The sequence below is a fragment of the Squalius cephalus genome (assembly GCF_949319135.1).
Source record: "Squalius cephalus genome assembly, chromosome: 24".
Classification (NCBI taxonomy): domain Eukaryota; kingdom Metazoa; phylum Chordata; class Actinopteri; order Cypriniformes; family Leuciscidae; genus Squalius; species Squalius cephalus.
This window is the reverse complement of record NC_137145.1, coordinates 4,778,342-4,805,003: the sequence shown is the minus strand read 5'-3', so window position 1 is coordinate 4,805,003 and position 26,662 is coordinate 4,778,342. Positions and strand designations below refer to the sequence as shown.

At 40.3% G+C, this 26,662-nt stretch overlaps 1 protein-coding gene across 1 annotated transcript in view; it reads left to right on the top strand.

The window, feature by feature from the left end:
- The window catches only part of zmiz2 (zinc finger, MIZ-type containing 2), a 52,689-nt gene that overhangs the window by 19,812 nt on the left and 6,215 nt on the right, over positions 1-26,662 (top strand). Inside the window, exons 2-17 of the mRNA XM_079861260.1 lie at positions 12,868-12,973; positions 16,682-16,796; positions 17,853-18,046; positions 18,616-18,799; positions 19,417-19,638; positions 19,863-20,054; positions 20,705-20,803; positions 21,035-21,200; positions 22,083-22,224; positions 22,630-22,840; positions 22,953-23,058; positions 23,595-23,752; positions 23,832-23,899; positions 24,501-24,569; positions 25,035-25,279; positions 25,437-25,606. Of these exons, the coding sequence (XP_079717386.1) occupies positions 12,924-12,973; positions 16,682-16,796; positions 17,853-18,046; positions 18,616-18,799; positions 19,417-19,638; positions 19,863-20,054; positions 20,705-20,803; positions 21,035-21,200; positions 22,083-22,224; positions 22,630-22,840; positions 22,953-23,058; positions 23,595-23,752; positions 23,832-23,899; positions 24,501-24,569; positions 25,035-25,279; positions 25,437-25,606 (2,391 nt within the window). The 5' untranslated portion in view covers positions 12,868-12,923. The remainder of the gene's footprint in view (positions 1-12,867; positions 12,974-16,681; positions 16,797-17,852; positions 18,047-18,615; positions 18,800-19,416; positions 19,639-19,862; positions 20,055-20,704; positions 20,804-21,034; positions 21,201-22,082; positions 22,225-22,629; positions 22,841-22,952; positions 23,059-23,594; positions 23,753-23,831; positions 23,900-24,500; positions 24,570-25,034; positions 25,280-25,436; positions 25,607-26,662) is intronic.

Genomic DNA, 26,662 nt, shown 5'->3' with positions numbered 1-26,662 from the left:
TGAAGAGATGCACACACATAGCCCTGCTTTCATTCCCGTTAAAAAATCAATGATGGGCGCTGCTGTGAACAAGGTCTAAATCAAACCAGTTTGTGATGGCTTAAAAGTGAGCAGTTACATTACTTTGAATGTTAAGTTCTCAAAACTAGGAGACTCTAAGGACTCTGAAATTCAGACACTGATGCCTCTTTTACATCGAAATCGTGTCGTGCCTGTTTAGAAGGAAGAGAGGTTTCAGTGCCTGAGCTTTTGAGCTGATGGGGGAACAGGCATGGTAACATGCCCATCACTCAGTTGATCTGGGATATGTTGGTTTGTATCTGTTGGCCCTGACAGCTTTACCCACACAGGTGCTCTCTGAGTCTGCTCCGTGTCTGTGTGAGTGATGGAGAAGCAGTATTCCTGGCTTTCCTCCACCTCGGATCTCTTATTTAGACAGCTTTCACACTCGCTGATCGTGAACGTCTTGCATGCGCACCCAGTAGATGTGTGAGGAGAGAGGTCACGGAGTGTGCGCCTGGTTAAGGGGGTGTGCGCTTGTTTGTCAGACTGAAACCGTGAGTCAGGGCAGGGGTGGGACACACTGACACACTCTGACACTGTGTAAAGCCCCAGCAGAATTGCAACTGACCTGTTCCTCTGACGTTGTTTAGCCACGTACAGTCACTGGCTCCTCTCGCAGGCCTTGACCACAATACACCCACGACCTGAGAAAACAGAGGTGTAGTGCTTTTACTTCGAACGGACCACTCTGACTAACGCTTTGTCACATGTCTGTGTTAGTTAGTTGGATGCTCATGCGCTGTAGCTTCCTGTAACCGCAGAATGTTCTTCCTGTCTTCTGAGCGGTGATTTCCTCTTCTTCCTCTCTTTAGCTGATTGGTGGGTCGGGACTTATGAACACGCACGGGGTTTATACACCTGCCACTGCAAAGGACCATCATTCCTTGCCAAATGTTGCCTGAAAAACTGATAGGCTGGATGCTTGCAAGTGTCTGGAAAGCCAGTGTTACTTGACATAGAATTGTTGTGTGGTTGAAGATGTATGTAGGCTACATATTATTAATATATAATACATAATCATTTCATACATGATAGCACTTTCACAATACACATGCACACTTCAAAGCAGCTTTACAGAAATGCATGAGTCCACATTATAATCTCACACACTCGGTATGGTATAAAACATAATTTGTTTATTAGATATTGGCTAATTTGATAATGCTTTTAAAATTCAAATCCATTTTGCAAATTTTGTTCCTAGAAAAGTCCCTGGATTTCATCAGGGCTTGGTGGTGTGACCATGAAGGTTTTGCCCCTTTGGTAACAGGGCAGGTGTTGTTGTTTTTTTCACATTTCAAGCCGCACCTCACCATGAATGGACAAAATAAATGAGCGAAAAGGCAAATTGCTCAATTAGTTGCAAATGCTTTGGGGTGTGGACAAGCCTTTTCATCAAACTTTACTTTTTTGTGGTGTTGTGGACGCACTCAGCCCAGGCTCTGTGAGCTGTCTTTGTGAAGAGCCTTGTCATGATGAGTCCCATGATTACAGCTAGTCATCAGCAGGGGAGCTTCTTTATGCAAGCGTGTTTGTTGCTTTGCATGAGTAGGGCTTGTCACGTTCCCTAGAATAAGTGGATGAACCTTGCTCGTTTTCAAGTCCCTCAAATTGATTTGAGAGGCCACCCACTGATCTGTAGGAATGAAGCATAATTCATAATTCATATGTACTACTGTACACCCAATGCGCTTTAAAGTCATGTCAGGGGTCTCTCCTCAACCACCAAGTATCGGTACTAAGGAAGCATCGCGTTTATGTGAGGAAGTGAAAGCGACAGTCAAAACACTGCCATTAGAGTAACATCTCTGCTACAATCCCAGCCGAAGCTCTTTTACAGCTCCGCGTAAGCCGCACGGCTAGCGTCGTTCTCTGATAACGGAGCAGAGGGACCGCTGTTGGCCAGCAGAAAGCTGTCTTAATGCAAGTCTCCATCGAGTGGCTCCGTCACCGTTCATCAGCCAAACCATCAGTCAGTCAACCTGTTTTTCCCTCTACACCAGCGAGGGAGAGAAAGACACTGCTGTGTGCAGAGTGAGTCACGTTGCAGGAGAGAGAGAGAGACACACACACACGCACAGAGCAGCTGAGCATTGAAGTCAGACAAGTTTATCAAGCGTAGGCCCTTGAACGAACCAGCCAGCTCTGCTTTTGTAAAGGACAGTCAGAGGCGTAACAAAGTCATTAAAGGAGAATCAATACATTGTGATGCAATTTACATTCGGTGCTGCTCGATTCGAGCGAGCACAAACGGGGGAAATGGGTTTTAGAGCGGCGAGGCTTGGGCTCTTATAGACCGTTCACTGATGCCCGTGAAGAAATCTGATATCGGCCAAATGAATGTGCTCCATTGTGCACTTCCCCTCAACCTTTTCTCGTCTCCGAGAATGACGATGCAACTTGATTTCTTTGCTAATAACCTATGAACACTGGTGCGTTTTGGCTGCATTCTCACATTTTCTGTGTCATAATAGAAATACAAGTGTGGTGCACGTAGGAGGGACATTATTAATATGCTCAATTGTCTTTCCTAGTCGTTGTCCACTAGGAATGTCTTGTTGGGAGGTTGAAGAGCAATTCTTTCCACCAAGAATATCTTCACAAGAGTTGTGATTTGCGCTGGAGAACCCTGGGACGCTCCCGCCCTTGCAGGCGGAGGGAAGATGAGAAGCAGAAGTGTGTGTGTGATAGTTTTATGGTGATGAGGTAAGCCTCACGGCGACGGGCATCTCCCACCAACTTAGGCGCCATAGAGAGGAAGGTGTTTCGAGGAGGAGATCGCTGAGGAACGGTGCAGATCTTGACCTGGAGAGACCCACTAAATCTGCTGAGTGAAGATAGTCACGGCCTGTTCTGTTCTACCGTTACGTACTTGCTCTCGTCTGGCGCCTTGCCGCTCCTCCAGAGTCAGACACAAACAAACCGCTCGCAGATGTGTTATGAAACATGGATGCTCCTTACATGCCATGCTGTTGATGTCATTGTAGTATCGTTTTGGAATTTAGTCTCGTTGTTGTTGCATTTAAAAGGATAGTTCACTCAAAGATGAAAATGCAGTCATCATTTACTCAACCTCGTGTCATTCCAATCCCAAACCTGTATGACTGACTTCCTTCTGTTGAACACAAATATGATATTTTGACAAAATGCCAGTGTTTTGTATATGGGTCATTGACAAAGCTTCAAAAATCTTTTTAAAACTGATGCAATGCATATTTTTGAGTCATGAACAAGTTTCAGTTGTTAAATAACATTTCAAAGTGTTTAAATACATTTTTTGACTGTTTTTATGTCAGGTGGTACAGTTGTATACTATAGTTGTACCACCTGACATGGAAAGTGTACCAACCTTCCCATACTTGAATCTACAAACCTTTTTACTCTGCCACAAGGATCAGTCGGGCTCCTCTGGATGATGCATTATCATGTTTACTGTCATTACCTTGTCAATTCATGATAAAAGAGCCATGTGTGCAGTTGTGCCACCCTGACATTTGAGAATACAGATTGCTGGACAAAAGTTGTTCAATTTTCTCAACAGCTTTAAAACTATATTTATATGTGTTTAAATGAAAGGTTTAAAACCTAAAGTGATGCCCCATAGTATTTAGTTTTTAATGCTTTATTATTAAGACAAATAATTTTTGTGGTCTGTTCATTTGTTGCGACAGTTGCACCATCTGACATATTGGGGTTTAAGATGACAATACGTAAAATATGTATTATTTAAATGTACTAAAAATGAATTCAGACTAAATGGGTTTTATAGAATAAAGTGGTATATGTCATGAATTTATCAAATTATTTTAAAAGGAAATGTACTTGGACACAAAAATATGCACATCATGTCATTGACCACATACTTATAAATATATATGAAGAGTTCAGATGCAAAAGGCTCTAAGTGCCATCTGAAATTTTCTTCTTGAATGATCATTTTTAACAAGCTCATATATTTAAGTTCAATAATTTCACTTAAATAGCAATGAAAATGACCTATTAATTGTCATTTAAGTGAAACTACTGAACTTAATTATACGAGCTTGATAAAAATGATCATTCTAGAAGAAAATTTCAGATGGCACTTAGAGGCTTTTGCATCTGAACTCTTCATATATAGTATGTGTGTGTACATTTATTTATACAATTTTTTGGGTGAAATATCCCTTAAAGCTAGTTCTTCGTATCATAATTGGGCTAAAATTCACCTGTCATCACCTGAGAATCACTTTTAAACAAACTCTTGAAGTTAAACTTTTGAACTGAAATGACTCAGAATAATTGGATGCTGACATGCTCTTGAGTGTTAAGAAACCTACTGAACCTCTGGCATCTGGCTTTGCTCTCATAGGTGTACACCAGGATGAGGCCGCGTGCAAAAACCGGTTGTTCTTCACTTTCTGTTTGCAACTAATGAATTTATTCAAAGGGAGGTGGCAGACGGGCTTGTACACACTCTTTAAGTACTCTGTGTTTGAGAAATTCAAACAGCACCAAACACGGGCCTGGACACCGAACAAATACAGCTGACCTACTCGGTGGCATGCTCTACGCACACAGACATCAGTGCTATACTGAGCTCCCCACTCCTGAACACAACTCCTCTATATCCATCGACCAACACTGGGATTCAAGTTACGTTTGCATATTTTTCCATGGCAGAGTCTTTGCTGTGCGCTGAACTTGCGTCACATGCAATCTGCAACAAGGCCTAAAGGTGAAGCGATGCAGGTATGATTTCAGCTGGGAACATTCGCTTTTTTGTCTCTTTACAAAGAATCAAATTTTCATTTTCATCAGTTATGCTCATTACATTTTCATTTGTGGATCAGTGGTGGATGTTTGCTGCCCTGAGGGCGACACATTGAATGTCAATTTATCTGTACTTAAAACTGACCCAGCACTCTAACTTCAGCTGACGAGCCACAACACTTAGCGGCGTGTTTTAACACATTTTTGTTGCATTAATGCAGAAATGTATGCATTGATGTTGTTCTTCACAGCTCAGAGTCTGTAGGCGTATATTGCAGTCTTTTTTTTTTTTAATGCACAATGATATTCATTATACTCTGTTCTTGCTCAAAGTTTCAACCGGGCATTCTTTGCTGGAGCTCCGTTGCTGGTGTTGAGACACTTTTAGCCAGCAAGCGTGTATTTGTGTGTGTTTGTGTGTGCACATGTGTGGAGGAATGCGTTATCAGGCCCAGCCTTCCTGTGGTTCCTAATCCTCTGTCCACCCCCCCAACCTCTCTATCTCTCTCTCTCTCTCTCTCTCTCTCTCTCTCTCTCTCTCTCTGTGTTTGGCAGCAGCTTCTCCGCTCCGGCTTCAGCGACGTGGGGGAGGGGAGGTCTAACCATGTGACCCAAGGCGCTCCCCCATTTGGCTGGCAGACGAATTGTGGATTTTTGGACAGGCGGGTCTTTAGCTAACCACTGTTCTTATTGATGCACTGCGATTGTCCTTCGCATGAAATCACTGGCTTTCGGGTTTTGCAGATATGTTAACAAATGTCATATTGAATTGAAAAATTTGGAAAGACCGTGTTCTGTTGAAGTTGAAGCTGTTTTTCAATTTTTATTTTGTGTTTTGCATAGATTTCTGTCATAGCTCTTGTATGCATTTGTGTTCATTTAGCTGCAGTGAGTAATTTCCTTTTTCTCCAGAATTTTATACTTTTTACTTCTGTTTTAGTATTTTAGGGCTGCCAGTAACTGGTATTTATTTATTTATTTTAAATGCATTGTATTATTATTATTATTATTATTATTATTATTACAGTTTATTTAAAACTAAAATTAATTTGTGGCCATTTTTGTGTTATTTTAGTTAGTTTCATGAAAATAAACTATATTTATTTAATTATTTATTTATTTGTTTTCGTTCAATTTTCGTGTCAGCGACTTGTTCGCTTTAAACCCGACCGTTAGATGGCAGCGTTATCTCAGAACGTAAACTGTGGTGCAGAGAAGCGCAAGGGTACATCGCTAGCATTAGCATTAGCAAACCCAGCTCACAAGACGATAGAATTACACCAGCTACCGCTGGGATGTACAGAGCTGAAGTGTGGAATCATTTTGGCTTCCACTATAAAGAAAACACCAAGAATATCGATAAGAGTCATGCTAAAATCCAATACTCAAGAAACGCATTGAATCTGAGCGCTCACTTAACATCCCGACGCCATCCGCGCTCTTGAGAGCGGCCTTTCGATAGAATATGTACCGTACACTTAACGTTCAGTAAAATAAACACACAACTAAAATGAAAGTTCATTTACCTGAAATAGAAAGCTTTTGAAACATTATAAATGTCTTTGCTGTAACTTTTGATCAATTTACTTCTTCATTGTTGAATAAAAATATTTAATTTCTTTCCAAAAAAAAAAAAATTCTGATCCCAAACTTTTGAATGGTAGTGTATAATGTTACAAAATCTTTCTATTTCAGATAAACGCTGTTCTTCTGAACTTTCTATTCACTTTGTATTTATCAAGAATTCTGAAAAAAATTGTATACAGCTGTTTTCAATATTAGTTATAATAATGATAATAAATGTTTCTTGAGCAGCAAATCATCATATTAGAATGATTCTGAAGGATCATGTGACACTGAAGAGTAATTATACTGAAAATTCAGTTTTGATCATCGAAAATGAATTACATTTCTAAATATATTCACATGGAAAACAGTTATTTTAAATGGTAATGATATTTCACTGTTTTGATCATATGGTGTTGTGTTATTTATGATTCTAAAATTAGATCCTCTTCCTAAAAAAGAAAATAAATAATAAAACATCTCCAGTACATCTCCAGTTAACTGGCAGAGCATTCATTTCGTTAGGTTTTTAAATAAGAGACGATCTAGCGTAGAGCTGGGCGATTTTTTCCCCCTAAAAAAATCTGTTTTTTTTCCCCATTTAAAACAAAATAACTGCGAACTGTAAATATATTTTAAAAATATATATTTATTGTATTTAATTAAAGTGCATCAACATAAACAAAATTTTGTTTGTCTGTTACGATAGTCACTGTCAGATTACACGATTTTGACTCCTAAAAATCTTGTCATGTTGTGGACAAGAAACATGTCAGACTACACGTTGTTTTACGACCAGTCATCGCGAGCCGTCTCACACACTCATTCACTCGCACATATAGGCTACACAAGCTCACTCACATAGCCTACACACACACACTCACACACACACACACACACACACTCACTCACTCACTCACTCGCACGCACACACACACACACACACACACACACTCACACTCACTTGCACATACACACTCACGCACATACACGCACTCTCTCTCTCACACACACACACACACACACACACACACACACACTCACTCACTCACTCTCGCGCACACACACAGTCACACTCACTCACTCACTCACTCACTCGCACACACACACACACTCACTCACTCACTCACTCACTCGCACACACACACACACACACACACACTCACACTCACTTGCACATACACACTCACGCACATACACGCGCTCTCTCTCTCTCTCACACACACACACACACACACACACACACACACACTCACTCACTCACTCTCGCGCACACACACAGTCACACTCACTCGCTCACTCACTCGCGCGCCGTCGTTGTGGAGGACCGTTAAAAAATTAAACATGCTAGTCTTTTTGTCGTGATGTCGTGAAGCATCGAGGGCTGCGCCGCAGGGAGCGTTCTACGGAAACCCTGAAGGAAGATTTGGCGAAATGTATTGTACGCTATATAGAAGAGGGGGAGAAAAAAAATCTAAAAAATCGATTTTTTGAAATATGAATCGATTTGACCTACCAACTCGATTTTTAAATCAAATCGATTTTTTTCCCAGCCCTAGTCTAGCGCTGAAATGTGTTTTTTAAATCAAGGGATCAAAGTGCTCGTTGCCGCTGCCGCTCGTGTGGCTCACGCACACGCCGCACTGTCTTCACTCGGACGCGCGCTTCAATCCGTTGCGGATACTCTATTCGGTCTGTTGAAATCACAAAACATAATGCACACAAACGTGTCCCTGCTTGATATACAACCACTAATGAACATAATCGGTTTTGATGAGAAAAAAACTATACGAGAAAAAAAAAAATATGTGAGTGCGGAATCGAACCCAGAACCTCTGACACGCTTAGCGAAAGTTCTACCACTGGACCATTAAGATGCACGTGGGTGAGGTAGGCGGATCTATGCATGTATTCACACGAAAATTCTCGAGGTGACTTGATGTAAAGCCACTCGTTGTTGCACAGTTGATTTTTTCCCCTCTGAAATAAATAGCAAAAAGTCATAGCTGAGACTATGTGCATAATTATGCTGTATTATTCTACTTGATAAAAATGTATTGCAGCGAGATTATGCATGCAATAGAACTAAAACAGCCACGTCCATGTGACTGTTATCCATGCGCAATTGAGCATCCACATCAAAGAGCAGGGCCTCGCATTTCAAGTTCGCACCCCACCTGCGACGGCACTGATTGTGAGGCACTGCTAGTGACAGAAAATACACATTGTGGCATCAAAAATGGTCTGAAAATGTGAATTCAGGTGTGGTACAATAGTCCTTTTTTATCCAAGTCTTGATCGTTCCTGGAATCCTCTCCTAACCTGTGCTGTTTCAGGTTCTGTCCTCTGAAAGCGCCGTCCCTGTAGAGAGCTGAATCTGCACTTCATTTCAAGAGCGCTGACACACAGGCATTTCTACGGCCTATCAGAAATCAAAGACCTGCAAGCTTTTTGTGTGCCGCTTGACAAAAAAAACAACAACCCAGAGACGTTTCGTACCCTTAATGGTCACACCCCTGCAGTGCCGTCTTGTGTCCTCCTGTCCCAGACTGAACGATCCTGTTGGGAGAGACACGGACAGGCCTAAATGTGTTTGGCGTGCCGCAGGAGAAGTAAGGTAGAGAAAGTTATAAGTGAGCGAAATGGTACTAGAAGTGAAGGATGGTCCACGTGTTGGAGAAAGGGAGGGAAGCCCAGCAGGAACAGGTCACTGTAGGCCAGGGGTGGAACTAGAGGAAAGGAGAGGAGGGGTTTAGATGGAGCCCAGCAGTAAAGAACAGGGTGTTCTGTTCATTCCAGGGCAAGAACTGTTTGTGCTGTTATCCGTCACACAGTGAAGGGAAAGCAATAAGCAAAGATGCTGAGCCGTGTTATTTCACGGCACAAAATAAGATCTGGTGCTTCAAAAGAGTGTGTGTCATTTGCTTTGAACAAACTTTGGCTTGTGGTTGCACTTGTCACCTGTGTGTGTGTGGTGTTGGGATGTTTACTTTGGTGCCCATGTATTAAAAGACCTAATGTTTGAAATTGGATTTTTGTGGCTTGAGTCCAAAAACAAGTGTTTCTCTTCTAGGAAAATGAACTAAAATTTCTGATGACTCATCTTGCACTTAGGGTCGTGTGCCAATTTTTGTCCAATCAGATGCTCTCTAGAATGAGAATGTAACATTGTAAAGGCTAGTAGCAAGTTATGAATTATGTGGCGTAAACTTGTTGCAATAGGTCAATAATTTCAACACAGGAAAGAAAGTGATGTCATGGGGTCCTTAACTGTGTGTGTGTGTGTGTGTGTGTGTGTGTGTGTGTTCCTCACACGCACCATATTGTGTTTCCAGAGCGGATGGATTAGGTTGTCCACTGTTTGAATAGATGCTCCTTCATTGAAGGATTGTTCCAATATGAGAGATTAATGACTACAGGGGTGGGCTGAGCAGCACTGGGCTAATTAAGCGCCATTAATGATCATCACTCTGCAGTAATTAATCTGGAGAGCTATAAGGTAATGCATTTCATAGATACAACCTCCAAAACCAGTAGTAGTAAAAAGCATTTTGGCATTTTGAGATTAAAATGTAATGCTAATCTGCATGCTAATCTTGGTCATTATTTTCTAAATATAAATATTCTAAATATTGTTTTTATAAATATATAGTTTTATTTTATTTTTGTACCAATTATTTATTAATTTTAGTTTAAATAAAAACATATTTAGTGTATTATTTTTAATATATTATTATTTTACATTTTTATTGCAATATAATAATTTATTTAATGTTTACATGTAGAAATGTATTCATTTTTATTATATATGAAAATATGACATTTTTCTTTCTGTAAAATGATGAAGGGTCTCCATTTAATGATGATTCTCCATTAATCAACGAGGACATTTGTGTTTAATGTTTTAAATCAGCCTAATCAAACCAATAATAACCACACAGAGAAAAGTAATATACAACCGGATTACATATGCTCTGTACGGTTTAAGGTGAATTTTGTTTGTGATCACCTATATATTATGCATCCTTAGTTGTAAGAACATGCACCAACCATAAATAGGCAAATCCTTCAGTATAGCATCGCAAAAGAGGCTGAAATCAGTCGCAGGTTTAATAAACGTCTCTTTACACGGACGAGCTGGCGTAATTGCTAATGAAAACTGCCACACAAGCATGTAAATATTGCTAAGCCTGCTTCAGTCAAGTGGTTATCAAAACACAACAATGGAGGATCTCATTTTGTCGCTGCCGCCCACCTCCCTTTCTCATCCTCCGCTCGATCCTCTCATTATCCCTGTAGGTGAAGCTCGTTCTGATCAACTCTGGCACTCCTCTGAGTGTCTCTTCTTCCAGCCCCCCCTCGACTCAACAGCGTTCATCCACCTTTCTTTTCCAGCTGTGGGGTGTCTGACCTAAATCTGTGAGGAAGGAGAAGAAAATGGAAGCAGAGAGGGATGTTAAGGGGAGAGTGTTAGAGGTGTGGAGCGGCTGACAGCCATTGATGTTGGCGACAAATTACTGATTTGAATTTTTTTCTATATATATATATATATATATATATATATATATATATATATATATATATATATTAATTATTTATTTATTTAATATGGACGTAGAAATAACATTGGACGAACCAGGTGCATTGTTTAAAGTGTTATAGCACATGTGCTAATTTTCAACACCTGTCCATAGGGGGATTTTACAACCCCCTTTATATTTTTATATATATATATATATATATATATATATATATATATATATATATATATATATATATATATATATATATATATATATATATATATAAAAAGACATGATTCTCCACTAATAATTAATAAAATTTGTCGTTAATGTTGGTGTCTGACCTAAAGAGGGATGATGAGGGGAGTGTGTTAGAGGTGTGGAGCGGCTGACAGCCATTGGTGTTGGCGACAAATTACTGATTTTAATTATTTATTTATTTATTTTATTTATAATTATTATTATTTTTTAATTATTCTCCACAAATAATTAATAAAATTTGTCGTTAATGTTGGTGTCTGACTTAAAGAGGGATGTTAAGGGTAGAGTGTTAGAGGTGTGGAGCGGCTGATGGCCATTGATGGCGGCAAATTACTGATTTAAATGTTTTTTTTTTATTTAAAAAAAAAAAAAAAGACATGATTCTCCACTAATAATTAATGAAATTTGTCGTTAATGTTGGTGTCTGACCTAAAGAGGGATGATGAGGGGAGAGTGTTAGAGGTGTGGAGCGGCTGACAGCCATTGATATTGGCGACAAATTACTGATTTTAATTTTAATTTGTTTTTTTTATCAATTAAAAAAAGACATGATTCTCCACTAATAATTAATAAAATTTGTTGTTAATGTTGGTGTCTGTCCTAAAGAGGCATCATGAGGGGAGAGTGTTAGAGGTGTGGATCGGCTGACAGCCATTGATGTTGGCGACATATTACTGATTGTAATTATTATTATTTATTTATTTTATTTACAATTATTATTATTATTTTTAATTATTCTCCTCTAATAATTAATGAAATTTGTCGTTAATGTTGGTGTCTGACCTAAAGAGGGATGTTGAGGGGACAGTGTGTTAGAGGTGCGGGGCGGATGACAGCCATTGATGTTGGCGGCAAATTAGCATGTGTGCTAATCAAGCTTCACCCCCGAGAGTGGAGACAGACGGAGAGGCAGTGGGGTGGGGCGGAGGGGGTCTTGTTGTCATTATTAACGTTGTTCAATCTAAATGGACACGCACAAAGAAGCACCCTCTTCGGTCAGAACAAGCTCCCTGATCGCTTAAATAATTGAGCGGGGTTGAAGGTGTTATCTTTGCAGAGGGCTCGGATCTCAAAGTGGCGGCAGCCATGAGAACCTCCGCTTTTCCACATCTTTTCTTTTTTGAAATCAAAGCGCTATAAATAGCCCTCTCCGTCCTTCCCTCCCTCCCTCCCCGGTTCCTTCCGTCGACGCAGAGCGTGAGGATCCTGCAGCAAGACGTAGCGTTCGGGTCGTCCACGTCGAAACGCACGGGTTGCGACCCGTTGCTCTTGTTTTAAAGCTCTCGCTTTGCACCGGCTTTTGTCTCAGGCGATGCAGTCTGGAGAATTCTCACACACTGACTGCGGTGCAGCAGCCCGAGAGATGCCACATGCTGTCAAATCTTGCTCCTTTGTGTGCGGCGCTGGCTGCTTTTTAAACTGTGATTGGTGGAAAGGCTCCAACTCGAGGAAACGATTGCAAAACCCACCCTATGAAAGCACGGAGAAAGATGTGCTGGCGCAGTCAGTTGTTGATTAACCCCTCGTGCCTCTGGGCAGAACCGCAGCCATCTGAGAGCCCTGCGAATGAAATTGGTTAAAGCCACTACAGCGGCAGAAGCTTCTGTCTCAGTGAGTCGAAGCGGAACCAGAGCCTTTGTTTTGATTGAGTCCTGTCACTCTAACGTGTCTGTCTTTCTTTCTTTCTTTCTTTCTTTTGCAGACTGCCTGCTAGGTTGAGGAGATTCGGGGTGCCCCATAGACCCCTAGGTTCCTCCGATGAACCCCATCAACTCCATGAAACCTGCCCTGCCTCCAACGCCACACAGGTCAGTATCTCCTGCACGTCGACTGCGAGTCAAAGTGTGAAACGCCCACTGTTTCCTCTCTAACGACATTGAACTCTCAAACTGACACCTGCTTCCCTGAGCGCTGCATCTAACAGTCGAAACACTACCGCTGATGTTTTGATTGTTGATTTTGCATATTTTAACTACTGTTTGGTAATAGCTTCAGGGAAGCAATGCGTTTTAATTGTTTTGCAGTCTTATCTGGATGAGATTAGCCTTGGCGTGCAGTTCAATTGTGTTGATTTCCCTCTTATGAATTAGGTTGTTGTTTATGCACACTTTTAAAATGAAAGGTTCTTTGATGGTTCTCAGGTTCACTCTTCATATCAAGAACCTCATTTGGCTGTACACGAGTCCTCAAGGTGCTATACGGTCATTTGGAGAGGAAAAAACAAGTTCTTGATTTTACACTGTAGGTTTTTCAAGCTAAGTATCAGTACATGGATGGCCAAAAGAACCTGAGATTTTAAAAGTTTTTTGTGGAACTTTTTTTTGTATTTTTATTTTTAAAGGGAAATTACACCCAAAATTGACTAATCTGGCATTTACTCACCCTCATGTTGTTTCAGACCCATATGACTGACTTTCTTCTGTGGAACACGAAAGGAAGTTAAGCAGAATGTCAAACATGATGTTAATCACGCAATGAAAGTTAATGCTGCACATAAATAGTTTAAATTTCTATTTTATGTAAATATAGTATTTTATTATGTGCCTAACATCTATTTCTTGTGTGTGTTCCACTGATGAAAAGAAGTCATACAGGTTTTGGATGACATGGGTGTGAGTAAATGATGACAGAATTTGCATTTTTTTTTGGGCTGAACAACCCTTTTAAGAGTGCTTAATTCTCCAAACCAGCAAAGAGAAATATACAACCTAATTGCTTAATGTGCTTTGGGTATTTTTAAAGTAGATTTTAAGCTTTCATAGTAATTTGGTCTTTAGTACATGGTGCACTGCAGGCTCCCGTAGGTAGGTGTACTTGGAACATTTTCATAAGTTTTAGTGATATTTGAGCACATAAATGGAATTATGTTGCTTTAGAGAGAGGCGATAATGAAGCAAACAGTCTGAATATGTAAAGTTGTCTTTTCGCTCTCACCGCAGTAAACTGAAGATAAATTGCCCACGGCAGCACATGCATTGGGGCCCAAACTGAATCCGCACGCCCACATCTTCTCCTATTATTTGCAGAGCTCTCAATCAGCTTGAGTGTTGAGGTTTTTTTTTTAATTTTGATTGGCTGCTTCGTCTCTCAGCGGCTGATTGGCTTCTATAGGGTTTGGCTTTTAAACCACAGTTTCCTGTTTCGCAGAGAAGGGGTATCTAGTGGTTTTCCTGCAGAGGAACTTTAAGAGAAACCTCTGCCTCCTATGGAATGTCTCTAAGCTGCCGATAGTTCGTTTTGTTTACTTGCTAAAGCAGTGCAATGACCAGCCTCAATGAGACGCACGCTTTGGGCCTTTGTCGGAACCTCAATATCCTGTGGGCCGCAGGCCAGTGGATACTTCGCCGCAGATCAAAGTGGAAACGTGTCAAGAAGGGGATCTTGTCTTTCTACGAGGGCTTTAAAAAGAGGAGTCTTTCATGTGGCATTGGGGTTGAGGTGTCTTGGGTCAGTCCGGGTGAGAAGCTGTTCAGAGCCAGTTTTCACTCAATAAACCCTCGCAGGTTTAATTTTCTCGATACTCTTGTTGCCGCTTGGATAGGTTTTACCTGGAATGCTCCCTTTTGGTGTCCAAGGTTTTTTGCCAATCCATCCAATGAGTGGACTAGAGATAATTTACTGGCCACTCTACTTAACTGTACTTAGATTTTTCACTTGAAATAAATATATATATATGTGTGTGTGTGTATGTATATATATAGATTTTTCATTTGAAAAAAAATACAAAAAATAAATATATAAAAGATCAAAAATAAAAGTTTGTGTTTACATAATATATGTGTATGTATGGAGTATAATTATTTTCTATATATAAATACACACACATGCATATATATTTAAGAAAAATGTGTTATTTATATATAAAATATTTATATATAATATAAATTATATATAATATAAATATATATACACAGTATATACATGCAAATATTTCTTAAATATATACATGCATGTGTGTGTATTTATATATAGAAAATAATTATACACCGTACACACACATATATTATGTAAAAATAAACTTTTATTTTGGATGCGATTAATCGTTTGACAGCCCTAATATATATGTGTACATATATCATGTACATTGGTTAACATGCAAGGCTTGCCTGTAAGATTTTTAAAAATGTTTTTGTAAGAAGACTCTTCTGCTCATCAAGGCTGCATTTATTATAGAAAAATACAGTAAAAAAACAGTTATTTTATTTATAATAACTATTTTCTATTTTAATATCTGTTAAAATGTAATTTATTCCTGTGATCAAAGCTGGATTTTTAGCATCATTACTCCAGTCTTCAGTGTCACATGATCCTTCAGAAATCATTCTAATATGCTGATTAGGTGATTTTCAAGAAACATTTCTTATTATTATCAATGTTGAAAACAGTTGTGCTGCTTAATATTTTTGTGGAAACATGACCTTTTTTTCTGCATACTTTGATGCATAGAAAATCCAGAAGAATGTCATTCATCTGATATAGATCTTTTTGACATCTTTTGTAACATTATAAATATCTTTTCTGTCACTTTTAGTCAATTTGATGCATCCTTGATTAATAAAAGTATTACAATATTTACTGATGTTTGCATGTTACGGTTCGACCAAGTCATAAAACAAGTTACCAGCCAACTCTGCTTTATCTCATATTGGTCATTTTGGCCTCAGTTCCTATCCTTTTTGTCCTTAATGGGCACATTTCTGTCCGTCAAGACCTTGTTTCTAATTTGTAAGCACCCCTAAAATGCATGTAGATGCGAGTTCTGTTAGAGCCATATGTGTGCACATTTTTGCCCTTTAATGTATGGGTAGACCAGACACCATATTTAACTTGACACAAATGAAAAAGAGGCTTTGAAGGGTAGATTGCACAGTGTCGTAAATCATGTCTAATTTTGACATGCTTTTCAGAATGTTTTTTTTTTTTTTTTTTGAAGATGTACGTAGTACAACTGATTGAACATTCATCCCTCACAGCCTCGTTGTAATTCAAGTCGAAGTAAATATGGCGTTGACTCTAACTAAGGTGGGTTTCCATGTTCTAATCAGCATGTGATGTAGTTTGGCTAATTATGGAAAGATGGAGAGCGATTATTGAGAGCGATCTGGTTTGATCCAGTTACACAGAAAACAGTAGATACACACACACTTACTCTCTCACCCCCCTCTCCCTTGGCATCGTTACTCTTTCCTGTCTCTAAGTGACTGTGGAGTCGCCATGGAAACATTGTGCCGAGTACCTCCAGATCATGTGGCTGTGGCACGTCTGAAGTCGCAGAAAGATCCTCTCTCTCGCTCTCTCTCTCTCTCATATACACACACTTCACACCATATGCTGATATCATACCAAGACAAAAGATGTAGATGGAATATAATGTGGATCTGGCTGTGGATAATACGAGGCAGATCAGTGAAAAGTGAATTAAGAGCTTTTTGGAGAGGAAGCACTTGGACAATGCATTGCATTAATACACAATGCATTAATAACCCCGGTGTCTGTGTGTTTCTCTCGCCCCGCAGTGACGCCTCTTACCCATATGATCCTGTCCCCTGGCAGCAAGGCCCCAATCAGCCTGCCGGCTCCCTCTCTGTGGTAACCACAGTGTGGGGGGTAACCAATCCTTCACCCAGCCAGGTAAGGGGGAGTGATGACAACACCAGCTTGTTTACCTCAAAGCCGAGAAAGCACTGCATGTTCCTGGGATGTCCTAGTCATGTCTGGTTCTCAAGCAAAACATTATTTTTCGTTTGAATTTTGTTGTTGCCAATGAATCAGCATTCAGAGTTGTTCTTGTTTAATTGAGAAATATAGTAATTAATAAATATTCAATTCTTATAAATCCTCCAATCTTTAAAAGAATGAATGAATAATTAAAAAAATGGGTTACACTTTATTTTAAAGTGTCTTTGTTTCACTATAATTATACATTTGAGTAATATTAAGTAACTACATGTACTTACTATAGGGTTAGGATTAGGGGTTGGTTTGGTTTAGGGTCAGTTGCATGTAATTATGCATAATTTATAGTTATTACTTTAGTAATAATGACACTGTAAAATAAAGTGTTACCAAAAAATGTATTATTAATAAAAATCCCTGAATCAAAACATCATCTCTTTTAGTCATGTCCAACTCATACTGATGCTAGTGAAATTTTAACATTTCAAAACCTCAGCAATAACTAATATGTTATTAAACACACTGCTTGTATTTAAAAAAACAAAAACAATTAGATAATTGAACAGTGCGTTGTCAAAGTTAATATTGTGGCTTTATATACTGTATGGGTAGTCACTTGCATGTGTCATTAGATTATTAACATTTTATCAAAATCAAGCTCAAATGGATTTCACTCACGAAACACGAGACAGGAGGTGTGGAGTCATGAGGTTTGAGGATCCAATGAGGTTACGAGGTTAAGTCACAAGCTCTTTTTTAATGCTTTTTATTGGTTAAATATTTGCAAAACCCACAGGCAGACGTAAAGGGAGACCAATAGCAATGATTTATGAAATAAATGACAAAATATGGAGATACAAGGTTTCCACCCGAAAGTGATGATATACGGTATTATAATAATAATAATATATTAAATGTAAGATATATCAGCAAGTAATACCAAGCATAAAATGTGTTTAATTACATTCATGACTGAGCTAAAAAAAAAAACAATAATTCTCTTTTCGCCAGGTTTTTGGTGCTCCCATGGGTCCAGGCGGAAACTCAGCCGGTGGTCACATGATGCCTGGCAACAGCCCGGGAATGAACTCCCCGCAGTTCATGAGCCAGCAGGGCTACCCCGAGCCCAACAAGGGCTACATGCAGCAGGGCATGTACGGCCGGCCCAGCGGGGGATACCCAGCCGGACCTGGATATGGGGGCAGGTGAGGGAAAGCAAATACTGTCCATGCGGTTTGCGTTTATGAGTGTCTGTGTGATTGTGTGGCTGTATTTAGTCTCTGCTCCTCGTGGGAGTTGCGTGACGTCAGGCAGCTAGTGGACGTCACCGCAGTGGGGGATGTGTGTGCTGTAATGTCCCACCCCTGCGCTGACTCAGAAACACACACTCACGCGGTTGCGTCCCTTAAGATCAATTTGCATCGCAATAAATCTTTTGAATCACTGACTCGGAGCAGTCAGCATCCTTGCTGCCACGACAACGTGAATAATCAGTTCCACTTACGCCACCTTCTACAAATATGCCGGGTCACATTATTGAGCATTTTATAACATGAATGGGGATGCTCTACATCAGTGGATCTCAAACCTTTCCTGGGGACCCCCCTCCGTTTCACCTTTTGTTATGTCTCCCTCATCAGACACACCCAATTCAAGTCTTGCAGTACTAATGAGCTGATAAGTTGAATCAGGTGTGTTAGGTGAGGGAGACATGCTAAATGTGCATTGGGTTTGAGAACCACTGCTCTATATAACCTGGTTGTCTTCTCTTTAGTTACCCCAATAACGGAGGGGGTTCCCTCGGGATGCCGCCCCACGGAGTTCGTCCGCCCACCGACTTCACCCAAGCGGCCGCCGCTGCTGCCGTAGCCGCCGCCGCTGCCACGGCAACAGCCACCGCCACGGCAACAGTCGCTGCGATACAGGAGAAGCAAAACCAGGAGCTGAACTACGGTCCGGTAAGCGACCTGACTTTTTTGTGTTCACATTATGTGCGGTTGACCTTTGTTGTTGTGAACTGCACTAAAGGGAAGGTCATTGGAATAGATCTCCACATGCTTAAATGTTTTGGAAATAAATCGTGTCCCCTTGTTTAATATCTGTTTTTCTTTTTTTTTTCTTTTTTTTTTAAAATGCTGTTAATCTGATTGCTGATCTTTTTTTTTTTTCTTTTTTTTTTGTGGTAAATGCTTTGCACTCCACTTCAGCAATCTTGTGTGACACACAGTAACCTCTGATTTCATTGCGCTCAAATCGCCCCCTGCTGGACGAATGCGGATAAACGAGCCCTGATTCCAAAAACATGGCTTTAATTATTGCAACAACAAAAAAAAGCAAAGTATTTTCCCCTCATTTTTCCAGCAGATTTCATATGCCGTCTTGTCTGCCTTGGTTTAGATGGCAGACATCATGGCCACACAGGACTTTGATTGTTTACGGTGGTGACCTAGTTGCCGTTTCCCTTTCATGCCCAGGGCCCGACGGCCATAAGTCACGGCAGCAGGCACGTCTCCAGCCATTGTTACCCAACGCTGGTTCTGATGGGTGTGGATCTCTGTGTTGTTTTGCTCTACAGATGGGTGGTGCTTCCTCTTACAACACCCAGTTCCTGTCGCACTCTGGACCCCGTGGGCCGCCCGGCATGGCCCCCTCCGGGATGGTCGGCTCCAGACCTCCTTCCATGGGACCCATGTACACACAGCAGGGCCAGAGGTTGCCACAGCATCCCGTCTACCAAGGAGGCCAGCAGGGTCCTCCACGTCACCAGCAGGGCTTGAAACGCCCCTACAACTCCGATGTGAGTGGAGACTCGCTGTTCACCAACTTGACCTTTCAGATGTCACAGTACAAGCTAATATTTTTCAAATGGCTTTTTGTTAGGGTCAATATTGCAAACTAGATGTTAAAGACAATCTGTTTGAGGACTTAACATGATAAAACCTCATTTAAAAGTCTAAAATTATGAGCATAGTGCTGACAACTTGCTTCAATCCTGGAATGACTGTTGTTGTTTTCTTACAGGGATTTCCGGGACAGCAGTACGGTCCCGGTATGGGAGCTGGGAGCCCGTACCCAGGCCAGCCCATGCAGTACCATCCTGGGCCACAGCGGTCCGCTCCTTCCCCGTCTTACCCAACCCACCGAATGCCCCTCCAGCAACCTAATATGGGCCAGTATCCTGCAGGACCAGGAAACCCCAGCCAGTACTACAAGGTACAAAGATCATCAGTATTATTGCTCATACATACAGTTAGTATTTGAAAAAAAGCCCTGCTATGATTAAGCAAGACACTTCAAATCAATTTAGGTACTTTCTGAAAGTGATAGTCATATTTTTCCGTTTGAAAGCTATCAGAAAGCTTTCACTTGCAAATCGCAACACATCGCAGGCTGCTTGCAGTATCATGTTTCCCAAAGAACAGGTTCCTTTTGTCCGTATTAGTGACAAACAAGCTGCCGTTTTTCGAGAAACACACTGGCATTTGATACTGACGAATACGGCAATGAACTTTAAAGAGGCAAGTAGTCGTGAAAAGATTTTTTGGTAGTACCAGTGAAACCCGAACCAACCCAGGTGGTTTAAATTCCATTCTGGGTTTGGAATTACAGCGGTAGATTATCACCATTGTCATACCGCTGAAGTGTGCACTTTAACATGCTCAGGGTCCTTTCCAAAACATAGTGTGCCTTACCATGCCGGGGAATGGAGGTCCAAATTTTAAATATAAGATGTTAGATACCTCTTATGGCTACTTTCTAATGAATGCATTGCGATGTGCTCTCTAAACTTGTGCTTAACCGGGGGTTGGGTTGACTCACTCTGTTTTAAGTCTGATGTTGAAAGAGTTGTGTTTGCTTAACAGGCGGACCAGTTTAACGGACAGGGCAACAGCCACAACAGCCTGTCCTCAGGAGTGACGGGACCTGGGTACACCACCTTCAACCAGGCCACCGTCAACGGGGTTGGTGTCCTCTCTTGCATGCATGTGTGTTTGGTGAAACATGAGTCAGTAGGAGCTGCCTGTTAATATTTCACCATTTCGTGAGCGCCACGATTGGACTTTGGCAGCTGGGGTCCAAACTCCACACAGCTGAATCTGTTTTTGCAGAGTATCGGTTATGAAAATCTGACTGTAAAGATAATTTGGCCTCAGCTTATAAAGCCTGCTCACGTGTCTTGTTTTTTTCCACAGCCCGGACGTGCGATGCCAGGATATCCCAGCTCTCCTCTCCCAGGAAACCCCACTCCTCCCATGACCCCCGGCAGTTCGATTCCGTATATGTCCCCTGGTCAAGACGTCAAATCGCCCTTCCTCCATGACGTCAAACCCAATATCAACTCTCTGCAGCCCCCTACAGGTAACACACAGCACTGCATGTAAGACAACACCCCTCCTATCTCTGGAATCCTTGTTTATAATTCTCTGTGATGTGAATGGAAATAAAAAAATTGAATTGTCAAATTAAATGTTTATCACATGGGGAGAAGTTTTTCCACCTCTTTCCTCACATAAGAAGAAAACGCAGTCATATAATGCTGTTTTATTCCACATAAGGGCAGTGTTGTGTTAGTAATATTTGTATGCCATATAATATTTATATTATATGTAAATTATACATAATGTTTATATTTTTTATATTTTCATTGTAGTTTTAGTAGTTTTTTTTAACCTTTTTTTTTTTATTTAACTTTAATTTATTTTTATTTCAGTTTTTATTATTATTAATTGTATTACTTCAACTAATTCAGTTAGTTGCCAAGGCTTCATTTCAATATTTTATTTTAAAGTAACGATTTTTAATAGTTTTCGCTTAGTTACCAATAACAACACTGCAAAAAAGGATTTTCCCCATCATGTTGGCCTTCATGTTGAGATCACATGACCACTTGATCCACTAGTATCCTCATCTCTGAAACCCCCTATTATGAGATGCTTACTGTTGTGGAATAAATAATGCATGACAAATGCACCTGTGAAGTAAGGTATTATGACATTGTTTACTTTACAAGAAGCTAGAATTGTGTCAGCAAAATTTGTATCATCCAGAGAAATATAATAGAAAAAAAGTCCTTTTGAACATTTAAGCCATTATAATATTTACCAACTTTAGGCTACATCTAGAATTTTCGGAACATTTTTGTTGTCTCTTTCCCACTTTGCCTTTGTTTCTTGCCAGATGAGAAATGATTAAAAACCATGTGGCACCTCAGTAACTCAAACTCTGCTCTTCTGTCTGTAGGAAACCCCAGTGATGACCTGCGTCTGACCTTCCCTGTACGGGACGGGGTGGTGTTGGAGCCCTTCAGATTGGAGCACAACCTGGCCGTCAGCAACCACGTCTTCCAGCTGCGAGACTCCGTGTATAAGACTCTAATGATGAGGTCAGAGTGCAACATCTGTCCCTTGCAGTCTTTGTGTTTGTGAGTGTTTAAAGGGGAACATGGCAACTATTTCATCTTAATAAAACCGTTTAGAAATCATTTGGATGGTTAAATAACATGTCTGGTGAAAATGGTGACTTTCTCCGCTCCCCATTGCGTTCCCAGGCGGAAAACCAACCTTGCAACATGGGGACTAATGTCCCGGTAAGTTGGAAATAGGAAGTCTGTGAGAAGAACGAGTGAGAAATATATATGCCCCACAGCTGTAGGGGGGAGCTCGTTGAGAAAACATGCGACAACAAAAGTGAAAATCAGCGAAGAAACGGCTAGAGTTGCCAAGTTCCCCTTTAATGTGTCAGTGTGTTCGCATTCAATATTTAACCTTGCCCATCGTGTGTTTTACAGGCCTGATCTGGAGCTGCAGTTTAAGTGCTATCACCACGAAGACCGGCAGATGAACACCAACTGGCCGGCGTCGGTGCAGGTGAGCGTCAACGCCACGCCTCTCACCATCGAGCGCGGGGACAACAAGACCTCCCACAAACCCCTATACCTGAAGCATGTGTGCCAGCCAGGACGCAACACCATCCAGATAACGGTCACAGCCTGCTGCTGTGTAAGTACAGAGATTCACATTGCACATTTTCTTCTAGTTAATTACAAACAGCCCGACTAATACGTGTTTCATATGGGTCAGTGTTCATTTCCTGTTTCTTTTTTCCGCGTAGTCTCATCTGTTCGTGCTGCAGCTGGTCCACAGGCCGTCTGTGCGCTCCGTGCTTCAGGGTCTGATGAAGAAGAGGCTCCTGCCAGCGGAGCACTGTGTCACTAAGAGTGAGTAATGCCATGATCTCTTGCACATACACTAAAATCCAGAAGATTGAGGGCAGTAAGATATGATTTTAAGTATTTAAAATTCTTTAATTCAGCAAGGACACATTGACTTGGTCAAAATGACTATGAAGTTACATAAGATTCTATTTCAACTAAATGCTATTTCTTTTTAACTTTTAATTAATCATCAAAAAAGAATCCTGAAAAAATGTATCACAAAATATTGCTATCAGTATTTTCAATATTGATAATAAAACTAAATGTTTATCAGCATATTAGAATGATTTCTGAAGGATCATGTGACACTGAAGACTGGAGATGTTTAAAATTCAGCTTTGAATTTTCACAGGAATAAATATTGTATAATATTAATTATATTGTGAATTTATCACAGGAATAAATTCACAATATTACTGTTTTTCTGTATTTTTGATCAAATAAATGCAGCCTTGGTGAGCAGAAGAGACTTTCAAAAACATAAAAAAATCTTACCGACCCCAAACTTTTGTACTCATCCTTCTTATCTTCTTCCACAGTTAAGAGGAACTTCAGTAGCGGTACCATCCCAGGAACTCCCGGCCTTAACGGCGAGGATGGCGTGGAACAGACGGCCATCAAGGTCTCGCTCAAGTGTCCGATCACTTTCCGGCGCATCCAGCTTCCTGCCAGGGGCCACGACTGCAGACACATACAGGTGATGAGGCCTGAAGTTTAAATCACATGACATCATAAAGTGAGTTTCTGTGGTAAATAACGTCTTTGTTTGTCCATAGTGCTTTGACCTGGAATCGTACCTGCAGCTCAACTGTGAGAGAGGAACTTGGCGTTGTCCTGTGTGCAAGTAAGAACCTTCTTCCCCTCTTGCTTTTTATCTTCATGATATTTTTTAAATTTTAAAACTAAGAAAATGATTGCATGATTTATCCATACCGTAGTAGTTGTCTGACGATATTACAGATTTTCAGGAACAGACAACAACGGATTTATAATTATGTATGCACAATTCTTTTTTTTTTTTTTTTTCATATAACGCTTACTTACAGTTATATCAAACTCTAAATTTAATAACAGTGCTAAATGTAATCTTTAACAAATCTCAGAATAAATCTAACTAAACATTCTAACAGTTAAACTGATTAATTTGAGTTTTTATTGTTTGTTTTTTATCTAGACAAAATAGTATAGAATTTTTATATTTATTTTAACAAATATTTATTTATATGATTGTATTATTAATAATATTTGAATATTATTTAATTCATCTTAAAAATATATATTTTTATCAATATTTTACTTTGGCCGTTATTAGCCATAACATGAAAATAGTTATTGGCTTATCCGCCTGTATAATATCATATTGCATATATCCCTAAAAAATGTGTTTCACTTGGTATATAGCTGACATACTTGTACAGTTTTACCAACTCATTTGTTCCTTGCAGTAAAACAGCTCTTCTGGAGGGGCTAGAAGTGGACCAGTACATGTTGGGCATTCTGATCTATATCCAGAAGTAAGTTTCTGTGCAATAATGTTACCTCTGTAGCCTCTAAACTGTGATTTGGAAAATACAGATATCCTAAATTATACTTTTATCAGTTGTAATCTGCCAGTCGTACGTCGTACAGACCGTACATGGACTGTTTGCTGACCATGTGAAATGTACTGCACACAAAAATGGCAAGATCTGGGTGAAATAGGCCTATCCAGTATGATAGGCTGGCATCTACCCAATTTCCCAGAGTCAGAGTGCACAGATTGTTGTTTACAAATTCCCAGGCTGTTTTAACAAGCATTTCCAAGGAAGAACTGGCTGCCTCATTTTCCAAAATGGCATTAGTATCACAAGTATTGTCCAGTTAGCTGTCAGTTGATTTATGTAGTGGTCAGACATCCCCTTCCTGTCTAAATGTAAGTTTCTTGGCCAAAATAAACTTCAGTGTGTTCTGTATTTTAACTTCTTTCTCCTTGTTTTTAGTTCGGACTATGAGGAGATCACCATTGATCCGGTGTGCAGCTGGAAGCCAGTCCCGGTGAAACCAGACCTGCATATTAAAGAGGACCCAGACGGCCCTGCCCTGAAACGCTGTCGCACCCTGAGCCCTAGTCATATGATCTTGCCCAGCGTCATGGAGATGATTGCAGCTTTGGGCCCGGCCTCCTCGCCCTACCAGTCTCTGCCACAAGGTGGCAGCAGCAGCACGCCTGATTATCCCAGCCAAGGTGTGTGACGCATCTGATTGTAAAGGCCTCATAAGACCACAAAAGCATTTATGTGCTTATAAAAATGTTATTATTGAATACTCTGCTTTGGAGTCATAATAGATTTGGATGAAGTGCATTTTGACCTCCAGCTGATTCATTGTCGCGTATCTTTCAGGTGGCTCAGGATACTCTAACCAACCAGGCTTTTCGGACTTTCCCAATGCCCCTGGCACACCGACCCTTGGGGAGTTTTCCTCCGGGCCGCCCCCACTGTCCTACCAGTCTGACCTGCCGAGTGGGCTCCTTACCCCAGAAAAACCTGTGGGACACCCGATGTCAGGACAGGTGGGCTTTCCTGTAAATACAATTTTACCATTAGGGATTGATAAAGTATGTCTGTCCTTGTCTGTCTGTCTATTCATTAGGGCTGCACAATATATCGAAATATCGTAAATGCACGTATCGCAATATGCATCTGAATGATTTTAATATGCTACTTCAAAAAGTTGTGTAAAGTTTTAGGTACCAGAGAACAGACTGGGTACGCGACTGTTACTTACGTGTGACTTGCTTGACATTTAAAAAGAGTTAAGCGCAGAAAACACACGCCTGTGTCTGACACACACCTGAAGCGCGCACACAGAAAGCTGCCTCTCAGACAGTGTGCGATCCCGAATTCAGTTCTCTTTCGTGGCTTATTGCACTGGAACGGTCCAATACATACGCCTGTTGTGGCGAGTATTCATGTAAACACAGTCGATTATGTCTTAAGTGAACGTAAAACAGTTGGGAAAGAACTCAGATGTGTCATTAGGATGCTTGCATTATGTATAGAAAAGTTTAAAATCACTAACTGCTCTTGACTGAATAACTTTAGTAGCTTTAATATGAATCAATGTATATTTAATTCATGTGACTATGCAGTGTTTTAGTTTTACATTTGTTTATTCCTTTTCTGTATTGTTTCATACTTGAATGCTACTGTTAAATAGATTTAATGTAGGCATATCTGAAAAACATTTCATTTGTATCTTTGGTATTTAATTTTGTTTTGTTTTGTTTACATTGATGTTAAAATGGCATTCTCAGATTTGTGACATTTACTTTTTATGTAATGCTAAAACACTGCTGTTCACTTTCAGTTGTAGTGATGCTTTCTTTTCCCAGAAAGAATGTGAAACATATATTGGTTATATAATTTTCAGTTTTTGAATATAATTTAAATTGATTTTATACACTTCGTGTACATGTCGAATATCGCATTATTTAACAAGTTATCGCATTTTTCTTCAATATCGTGCAGCCCTACTATTCATCTGTCTATCCTTCTGTCTGTCTGTTTATCTGTCTGTCTACCTGTCTAGCTCTGCATCTGTCTATATGTCTATCCATCTGTCCAAC